Consider the following 11,160-nt stretch of genomic DNA (forward strand, 5'->3'; position numbering starts at 1 on the left):
TATTAATAATAGTGATATCTATTGCCTATATAATATATTAAAAAAAAAAAACCTATATAATTTTTGAAGCTTCTTCCTCGTATTATAGTGAGCCACCTCATCACTTTGTTTTTATTTTATTAACATATTACAACCCTTCACGTACATATATTAAAAAGACTTTCCATTATATTGTATTTATTATCTCAATTAAGTCCATTTGATTTTTTTATTTTGAGATTTTAAATGATTAGTAATTCAACAGAGAAGAAAAAACAAAGAATAGTAATTCCTATTTTCCCTCTAATCAACCTGTAAAACTCTCATCTTAACTCCTAAGGATACTTATCGAGATGTCAAAGCAAATACTCATTTGCCATGCTACAACACTTGCGAAATTTCATTTTTATGTAATCGGCTATTTATTTCAAAATTATTTTAGACAAGTCGTCCCATCTTATTTTTGTTTTCAAATTTAAGTACTTTTATGCCCTAAGACTAAGCTGTAGGCGTCTTCCGCCACAACGTAATAGAGGCGCATGCAATTATACTTCGGTCACAATGAATGCCAACTATAAATGTTTATGCTTGTGTAATGTGTGGAATATTTTTTGGGTAATAATTACATACTGTGTAATGTACCTGATGATGTAGAAGCGGCAGCTGAAAATCATGCAGGTTGCCCTCTGAATTGGTTTCTATTGTGCTTAGGAAGCCCACGAGCTTTGGAAGATCCTTTAGCACTAAGGTTTGAAGTCGACAGAACAACATCATATCTCCCTGATCTTCTATTCCGTCTTCTTCTTCTTTCACGAATATTGCACCCACGTTGTTGCATCTTGTTATGTTCAGTTCTTCAAGTAGTGAAAGGCCTCTGGCTATAGATGATGAGAAGATAAATCTTAATTTCTCACAATTTTCCACCTTCAAAACTTTCAAGTTTTTGAAAGATGTCAATGGAATGTTGCCCTGACAAATTTCTTCCAAGCTGATCATATTACTAAGAATGAATGTCTCCAAGGTAGGAAACACAATAACCGATGTGCTCAAGTTAACGACATACTTAAGCTCAACACCATTATTTATGCCGAGATACTTCATTCGTTGAAATCCTTCTCTATCCATTTCGGGTATAACACTCATAACACCATTCAACCAGCCCTCTAAATGAAGAATTTCCGTTCTCTTCAATGGCATTTTGTTCCAAAACTCTGATTGAATGCTTGAATTCATCATCTTGAGTTTTAGTGTTCTTGAGGATTGAACTCTGTCAGACCAGTGCCAGACATCTCCTATGCATATTTTGTATCTCTCCAACTTCTCGAAATTTAAGTCCTTCTGTAGTTTGCTGACATCTTGAATTTGTATCTCTAAAGTGTTCAGTTTTGACAAATGCTTTAGCTCAACAAGGCTGGCATTTTTTCTTTCATCATTGAGACCTTCAACCTCCCATTGAACAACGCTGTTTCCCATATACAATTCTTCTAATTTGACCAAGCTTGATATGACATTTGGAGGAATCATCTCAAGTTTGGAGCAATGGCTCAAATCTAACAACTGCAAACGAACCAATGACCCTATTTCTCTTGGCAATTTTGAAATTTTAGAGTGAAGAAGACTAAGAACAACTAATTTCTGGAGTTCTCCAATGCCAGATATGTCTTCCAACGCACAGTTATCCAGACATAATGTTTGTAGGTTTCTAAGGAAAAAAAGAGACGAAGGAAGTGATGAAAGTAGCATTCCCGTCAAATCCAAAACTTTGAGCATTTTCATCCCTTGAAACAAAGTGTCTGGTATCTGCAAAGAACTAACTTTAGAATCAATAAAGAGGAATATTAATTCGGGACATTCCATTTCATTGGGAAGTTGATCATCAAAATCTCCATAAAAAATAGAGATCGCCTTGCATCTTTTGAGTGCATCCACATCCGACCATACTTTTAGCCCACCATCGTCTCTCATGACAAACATATTACAATCCCTTGATGCAATTATTGTAGCGACATCACGAACAAGATCATGCATACAAAATCCATTGGAATTTTCCAGCAGTAAACAAGAGTCTTTTAATTTACGAAGTAGTGTATGTAGCGCGTCTCTGGCTTCTTCTAATGTATTAATGCCATGAAATAAACCATAACCATAAGAGTATATCAACAAATCGCGATAGTGAAGGAAGTTACTCAATTGAGCACAAAGCAAAAAGAGGGATTTTAGCTCCCGAGATTCCAGATTATCATAACTCAACTCTATGGGAGAATATATGGTTTTCAACATCTCTGTGACGTGTTCGGGAGCCGGTCTTTTTAATCGGCGCAGGGCATCCTTCCATTCACTTAAATTCTTATTTTTTAATGCCTTTGAAACTGTTACAAGTGCGATAGGAAGACCTGCACACTTTTCAACTATCTCAATTGCTATGCCACTCACCTTAGGATTTCTGACAATTTCACCCGCCCTCATCTCAAATAAGTTCCAAGCGTCTTCTTTCTGTAAAATTTTAAGTTCAATTTCTTTTTGGGTGCCCATTCCACAAATTAATACATCACGATCTCTTGATGTCATTACTACTTTGCATCGTTCTGAAGGAATTCCTATTTTTTGTAAATCAAGTTCTTTCCATATATCATCCAGGATAACTAGTATCTTCTTGTCCTTTGATAGCCTCCGTTGTAGCTGACTTGCTCTCCCTAGTTCATCAGTTTCTTGATCAAAATTTAGACCTAGCATGGATGCAATCGCTCCTTGAATTTTCCTTATAACTGGGCTATTTGTCACAAGTGTCTCAACCACCTCATCGAATAAGCCTTCTTCCCTGGCTTGTCTGGCAATTTCTTTCATCAGAGTACTCTTTCCAATTCCGGGCATCCCCCACACGCCGATCTTGTAGATATCAGCACTTCTCAACGCCTCCATAATCCCCTCCACCACTGCCATTCTCGACTTCATGGCCATGTAATCCATGTTTATTGGAGTCTCCATTTCTTGCAAAGCAGGACGATAGGAAACTCCATTGAAGTTTCCATTTTCAAGAAGTTCAGCAATATTTTCCACAATCTCCTTTGCTTCCCGACTTAATTGATGCCGCTGTTCGGAGTTTTGGCATGCCGCATTAGAGCTCCCCATACCTGCTTCTTCTTCGATTTTACTAAGTTTTGTGGTGGCCAATTCTGTAATACGATCTACATCTATCAACCACTTGCTAACATCAGGATAAATTTCCTCACCATTTCTAAAAGCAGCATCAACTGATTGTTGCACCCTTTCACGAGCATGTTGCAGCTTCTCTTTCTGATTCTTCAGATTCTCCATGTTGCTGTTGTAGTCCATTTCTTCTGAAGGAAGAGCAGGATTCGAAACTTTTTCAAAGTTTCCGTTGTTATGAAGTTCGGCAAAAAGTTGGGCAATATCTTCCACAATCTTCTTTGCTTCTCGACTTAATTGATGTCGATGTTTCAAGTTTAGGCATGACGCATTAGAGCTCCCTGTACCCGCTTCTTCTTCGATTTCAGGAAGTTTTGTGGTGGCCAATTTTGTAATGTGATCTACATCTATCAACCACTTGCTAACATAAGAAAAAACCTTCTCTTCATTTCTAAAAGCAACATCAACTGAATCTTGCACCCTTTCACGAGCACATTGCAGCTTCTCTTTCTGTTTCTTCAAATTCTCTATGTTGCTGTTGTAGTGACATGAATAGCATAGCCACTGTCCAACAGGTGCAACAGTGTACTCTGCTATTTTCGCTGCAATTGAAATAATGATATTCTCTGCCATTTTTGTTCCGGTGGAATTTTTTTTTTGGTTTTTTGGATTTTTGTGCAAGTAGAAAAGCAACCAAATAACTATTGTACCAACGAGAGATAAGAAAAGCAAAGATGGAGAAAATAGAGAATAGGAAAATGAAGATGGATCGGACTTTGGTAGTGAGAGTACTTCAGAGGCAAAATGAGTCCAACAAACAGCCTAAGGAGGGGCGAGGCTATTCATTCCACAAGATGATGAGTGAATATTAGTAGCAAGCAAAACACACCTTCAGGAAAAACAAAGAAATGAAGTGGTCACCCAAAGTCAGTGACAGAACCTCCAGGCAGTACGTTATGTGCTGAGCATTCAAATTTGTGTACACATTAGGAGCTGGTAAGATTATAAAAGCCGTCACTACAATAACTTTTGAAAACCAAATTGGAAATATAATTGACTAATAATGGTGGAAAAAGCAAACCTTTACAACCAATAAATAAAATGAGACACAGAAGAAAGAAAGAAAGAAAGAAAGAAAGAAAAAAAAAAAAAAAAAAAAAAAAAAAGCATGAAAGACTGGAATGATAACACGACCCACCAAATTAAGGTCTATTTCGACAACGAAACTATCTCAGTTTATCTTATTTAATTGTTATAATTTTCTTAAATTTTTAAACAAAATATAATACACAATTTCTCTTTTTTAAATTTTAAAATAAAAATAATATTTTGATAATATTTTTTCAAATTTTATCTCAACTCACTATCCAAATTAGACCAAAATGAGTTTTGATTTGATTTTTCATTGTCATAAGTCGTTGGTGTCCATTGGTGGCATCATTGTGGCCTTTGTGGGGGTGTCATGCTATTCTATAAAGAAAAATTCTACTCATCATCCTCGCATCACATATCATACATAATTTTTTTTATTTTCTTATTTTTTTCTCTTACAAAATGTGTTATGCATGCATGATAAATAGAAGAATTCAATTAGTTTATGAAAAATAAAACCAAAATGTTTTTAAAAAAATTTAAAACAATAAAAATAAGTGTGGTGTGTGAAGATGATATTTTTTCTTATACAAAGTTTTGCTACTCATCATCCTCATCACTACACTACACTTTTTTTTTTTAATTTTTTCTAATATCTAAAAAAAAGGTTCTAATTTTTTCTAATATCTACACACCACGAGTAGTAATATCTAATTTTTTCTATAATTTCTCATATATAAAGATATAAAGTGTATATATATATATATATTTATATTCACTAAATTGTTATTCGTTTGTCTCTATATTTTTTTTGACCTTTTACTTTTATGAAGCTAATATATCTTAGTTTTGGGCTGATTTTTTTAGCGGACTATATTTTAAGACTCCATCACTTTGACCTCAAATCTCCAATCATAAATTGACTGAGCTTTATTGTTGGCTCGAGAGAAAAATCAATGCACTTAATAATTTGTTCCGTGGGTTGTATGATTTGAAGCCTGTTTGTGCTTTTACTTTTATCCAAGTGCGCGTTCGAAATTGCGATACAAAATATAGCTTTTATTTTAAGATTTATAATTTAAATAATAATGAAGTCTGAAGAGATATCGTGTGCAAAGATTGAAAATTCACTGCATATATCATTTCTCTTATATAAATTAAAAAGAGATTAAAAAATCATAAAATCATAACTATCAACTATTTTTTATAAAGATAATTGACCTTAAATAATTTCTCTTATATTTTCACTTTATATTTCATATTAAGAAACTCAATATTGTATAACAAAAAACTTTAAAATCTAAATTAATAAGTTTATTATTTATCATAAACTTAGTTTTAATTTTAATTTTGAAAAAGCCATGTCCTTGAAAATATAGATTATATATAGAAATTATATAAAAATTTGAGACTATAAAAAATTAGAGAGACATTTTTAGATATATTGAAATTTTAAAAATTTTTAAAAAATATATGGAGATTATAAATTTTAGAGAGACATTTTCTATATTTATAAAATTATGTATAAAATTTCGGAGATATTTTATGATTTCAAGAAGTTATAGGGGGGCCTTAGTACAACGTGGTTCCGCCACTGCCTACCTGCAAGATTCCATATTCTCCATGTGCAAATTTTATTGCTACTTTGTGGGTCTCATGACACTTAATTTTATCATTTGGTCCGTCATTTTTCTGCCATACTTTATTAATTAGCTGTAGATGCCTGAGAAGTCAAAATAATTGATATTATTTAAAAAAACAATCCCCACAAGACATTAAGATGAGATGACGAGAATGGATTATTATATAAATTAGTTAACAAGGGTCATGACCAGCATGATTAGGCAGGTCCACAACCTAAAATTCTCTCACACTCTCCAACAACGTTTGCCTCCCCTGTTCAAACTTGGTAGTTTTGACCTAAGATCCACCTAATAATCTAGTCTTTTCTAAAGCCACCAGCGTACACAACGGCATCCATCATCATTCCAATTCTCAAAGTAGAACATCTATGAAAACTTATCAGATTATAATCTAACAAGATTCATTCACAAAATACATAAAACATAGCCTGTTTGGATGCAGACCAGGTAAAATCTTCATTAAACGCTCTAACTGACCAAGCATAAAGACGTGCAGAAGTGAGAAGCATTTAGAAAGTAGATGTTGCTCATACCGAGTTATCAGCTGATCCAATAACGGAAATGGGTAAAGTCGGGTGCCAATCAACAGTAAATGTTATAGCAGCACTGTGTGGAAGAGTTCTCAACCCACTTCTTTGACCACGAACCTGAGCCAAAAAATAGAAACAAAAACTCCTCTCTTTTTTCGTTCCGCTCGTCTGTTTATTTTTTTCTTCTTCGTTTTCGTTCGGTTCTTCCGATTCCACACATTTTAAAATCTAATCCATTTTCTGGACTATCAAAATCTTATACATTTTCTGGACCCTTCCGAGGCACTCCTCCATTGAAACACGTACGTACGATGCATAATTTGTTCAAAAGTCTTATAATTGTCAAAATGTCTTATAATTGTCATTTTCTTTAATTAGATAATTGAGTACTGTTTTTTAACATTAGGCCGCGTAAATGCTTGGAAGAATTTTCAGAATTTTCTTCTATTTTGTTTATACCGATTCTTGCTGTGTATTCCCTGGTAATTTGTTATGAATCTGCGTAAATGCTTGCTGTGATGAACCTAATAAATGAAAACTGTGATGTAATGGTGAATGCTTGTTGTGATGTAATGAGGAAAGGTTAGATTGCTGGGTTGGTTTGCTGTATTAAAAAATGGGAATAGATGCAAGATGTTTGATAAAATGCTCAAATGAGCTTATTTGTATGATCCTGATCAACCCCTGTGGAATAACAATCTCTCAGATTCTTCGGAAGCTACAAGGGAGGAGGCTGACGTGACAATTTTTTTTCAGAGAGAGGCAGAGGAGGCGGCCGATGGGGGTGGGGGGAGGAGGAGAGGGAAGATAAAACTGGAGAAGAGAGGAGTTGTGATTTGCTACATGCGGCTCTATTCACAATATTACTGAAATTCATGTGTGGCATATTGTTATTAGCTGTGGTGTAAAAAACCACTTGACACTCGACCGGCTCCAAGTGCTTCTCGAAAAGAAAAACAAGAAAGAGATCTCAGTCTTGGGGAGTCTGTGTAATAAATTCAGATGGCGAGATGACCATGCATGGAGTAATTTGAATATTTTTCGTTAATTCTCGGTCATCCCGGCCCCTTCAATCCAGAGTAGTTGTGAAGATTCAAAGTATCTAATTCAGAAGTCAAGATAACGGTAAGTAGGTGATAAGGTTTCATGGCCCCAGCCATACATGTGCATGATTCCGCCCGAGTGAAAAGTAAATCAAAGATGACAATAATGCTGTCCGATAAAAAGGATGGATCGATAATATCGGAAGAAAAAGCCGGTAGAGCCAGTGGAATCTCTTTATCTTTATCTGGCTCATGAGTCATGTGCATCGCTATCTTCTTCAATATTGCTGTTTAATAGTGCATATTAATATTAATGGGAGAGAAGTATACTCATCGAGGAAAAAATGCAAACACTTAAAACAATCAATCAAAAAAAGTAAGACGGTAAAAAAGAAAAAAACAAAAGCTGAAAAAGAAGCATTATGACATATGATCATAAATGATATTAAGGGCCTACCAAACAGAAAAACTGCGTTTTGATTTTATTTTTCACTGTCGCAGTCCGTACGTGGGTGTGTATCCATCGGTGGGCAGTCTCCTTTAACAGATTTGCAAAATTGTCTAAATTTTGCAAAAATTCCCTTCACTGTAAGAGAGGATTACTGTACTGCTCAGCTCTTATCACTTGATATGCTATTCAGTTCATTTTTTTAATTTTTTTTACATTTTTAAAATATTTTTAAAAAATAAAAATATATCAATACACTTAAAATCATTTTATTAATTATGAAATAAATAAAATAAATTTTTTTTTGACCTGCGGTCAACTAGAACGGTCAAGCCTAGGCAGCATAACCACTTTTGCCTTCACTATTTTCCTCTATTCCATTGAATAGTTTGGAGAATGATTGAAATGAAATTAAAGTTTAATAAAATATTAATTTTATTTTTAAAAGTTATAAAAATTAAATTATTTATTATATTTTATTTAAAAATTTAGTAAAGTTATAATGATTAGATTAACTCATTATCCAAAGAAGTCCTTGAACATTCCTTCTTTTTAATGGGAAGTGCTCATTTGGACTTGTTAGAAGTTTTTGTTTAAAATAGGAAAAAATTCTACTCATCATCCACACACCATATACCATAAGGCTTTCCACCTAATCCGCGGGTTGGAAAAATCTTCTTAAATTAAAAGGTCTATTTGGGATTATGTTAGGAGTGTTAAAAAAATATTTAAATAGTTTTAAAAGCTCTTTAATAAAAAAATCAGGTTGTTTGGATATTGTTATTCGGAAAAACTATGTGTTTTTTCTGAATAATGCTTAACGTAATTTAAATTTCTAAAAAAAAAAATTGTCGAGCTAAAATATTAATATAACTTTCAGATAATTACAACTTTCAAATTTTCAAAAATATGGTCATAATCTTTGCAAAATCAAATAATCATTCTTTTTTATCTTATAAAGTGTTTTTAAAAATTTTTTTCAAATAAATGTGACATGTTTGAACGTGATTTAACTATATGGTTACCAAACAGTGAATAACTTTTTTATTATAACTTAAACTATAAATTATAAATATTAAAGTTATAACCTATATGTTATATTTTCTATCGCAATCTCAAACATGTACAAAATGGTGCTTGAAAATATAAAAAGTCAAAAGATTAAAATCTTAGATTCCCTCTCTTTTTATGTTTGTGTTTTTAATTTTTTTAATAAACTAAGTGCCACGTCAAGAAGAAAAAGAGAATAGTATAAATTAGAGGGTATATAGTAGCATTACTCTTATAATTTGAAAAATGCTAATTTGTCCCTGGTTCAGTCCACGAATTTGATCACTTGCATATTTTGCTTTTTATTTTTAAATGTTTAGAAAAGTTATTATTAATGTATTTGTGTTTTTTAAAAATATTTAAAGATATAAAGAAAAAAAAAAGTGTAGGTTGTCAAGCGGTATGTACGGGAAGGTTTAATAGCATGGTCCCATATAATTAATAAGACTCATGCATGCACGAGATCAATATGGATATATGCCTTTTTATTGAAAATTTTGGACATAAATTATAATATAGCCTTATTTACTAGTGAAAATTAAAAAAAAAAAATTGTTGATTATTTGTAAATAAAATATAGGCTTGATTGGTGAATAGTTACTCTCTAATTTAAAAATTTCTTTTAAAATATTGTAGTTCAAAATCTAATCCAATACAAATCATTTATACAAAATTTAAATATATTTTAGATTTTATTTACATTTAACTATTTCAATACCATTACTCAAGCATCCCATCTTGAAAGTTGAACAGAAATTTCAAGTTATACCTGTACAAGTCTTGGCTATCCGAAATCCAAATTGGGTAGGTGGTCAAGTCGTCGCAGATCATGAAAGCGTTGTGACAACAGTGTAGTCCCATCAAATCAACCGGCAATTGAAAAGCAAGGAAATTAGGATAAAAGTGATAAAACTGTGATATTAAAAATTGTGGGTGGAATAAATTATAAAAGTCGATCATAGGAAGATAGGCACTACAATAATGTTTTATCTATTTTATTTTATTTTATTATTATAATTTTTTAAAATTTTAAAATAATAATAATATTTAAATAATATTTTATTTAATTTTTAATTTTTATTTTAATTTATTTAATCTTAACTTATTATCCAAACTCTACTTCAATAAAAGATGACAATAATGCTATGTAAAGAGGGTGGATCGAGAATATCGGATGAAAAAGCAGCAAAGTCAGTTAAAAAAAAATAATAATAAGTAATGCTAGGCTATTACTCAGCAATGACCGCTCGCCATACCGTTTAGTACAAATTTGTATTTGTATTTTTTTCTTTTTATTTTCATATTTTTTAACATATTTAAATATTTTAAAAAAATAAAAAAAAATACATCAATACATTAAAAGTTATTTCCTTAATTATTAAATAAAAAAATTAAATATATGAACAATCAAAATAAAAGAATAAATCCAAGCGTTATATTAGCATTTTCTGAAAAAAAAAAATAATGCAAGGAAATGAGTTAGCAAATGACAAAAATAAGTATCATGAGACCCATTAGAGAAGTGGGTTTATTTTTGCACATGGATCACGACCAATATAGAATCTTGTAGGTAGGACCTACATCCGCACATGTACCTCTTCATTTAGAAGTCATTATAGAGTTTGGAAAAATAACTTGCTACATTAACATGAGTTTAATTTTTTAGATTAAAATATATAAAATAAGCTAAGATAAATTTAATTTTTTTATAGACAATTAAAAAAATAGTGGATCTTATCAATGGTTAATTTGAAATGGATTGAGTTTAGTTCAACAAACAAACACAATCTTAAGGAACTCTAACTATTTTCCTGCTCAAATTAATACATCATGAGAAATTACGAAAATTTTAAATATAGTATTAGCGTGTACAAATTCTTAATAATTATGTGGAAAATGCTAGTTTTTCCACTAGAGGCTTACACTAGGATTTTTATTTATTTAATAATTAAAGAAATATTTTTTAATGATATTCTAAATTTCTTTTTAAAAACAATTTAAAAGCATTAAAAAAATGCATGTAAAAAAAAAAAAGTGAAAACTGCATATACACATAAAATACACTAACGGAAGCTCCAACAGTAGTTGTAGAGCCACCCTAATTATATTATTACATCAGAAATAATAATATGAACGAAGGACGGATTACGTTCTCGCTCTTATGCTTAACATTACCAGAGTTACTTTTTTTATAAGTGCTTTCCTATTAGCTTAATTTGTAGATTAAA

General features: G+C 31.7%; 1 protein-coding gene across 1 annotated transcript; it reads right to left on the minus strand.

Annotated features, from left to right (window-relative positions):
• Positions 1-369: 369 nt before the first annotated feature.
• LOC122318861 (probable disease resistance protein At4g27220) lies at positions 370-6,539 on the minus strand. Its single transcript, XM_043136565.1, has 2 exons — positions 6,395-6,539; positions 370-4,119 (listed from the first exon to the last, which is right to left on the minus strand). The coding sequence occupies exon 2, from the start codon at positions 3,757-3,759 to the stop codon at positions 562-564; it is 3,198 nt and encodes a 1,065-aa protein (XP_042992499.1). The 5' UTR covers positions 3,760-4,119; positions 6,395-6,539; the 3' UTR covers positions 370-561.
• Positions 6,540-11,160: the final 4,621 nt, after the last annotated feature.

The sequence above is a fragment of the Carya illinoinensis genome, chromosome 8, assembly GCF_018687715.1.
Source record: "Carya illinoinensis cultivar Pawnee chromosome 8, C.illinoinensisPawnee_v1, whole genome shotgun sequence".
Taxonomy (NCBI): domain Eukaryota; kingdom Viridiplantae; phylum Streptophyta; class Magnoliopsida; order Fagales; family Juglandaceae; genus Carya; species Carya illinoinensis.

Excerpts from the sequence above, each read along its gene's own strand:
- LOC122318861 (XM_043136565.1), bottom strand. The coding sequence starts at position 3,759 with ATGGCAGAGAATATCATTATTTCAATTGCAGCGAAAATAGCAGAGTAC.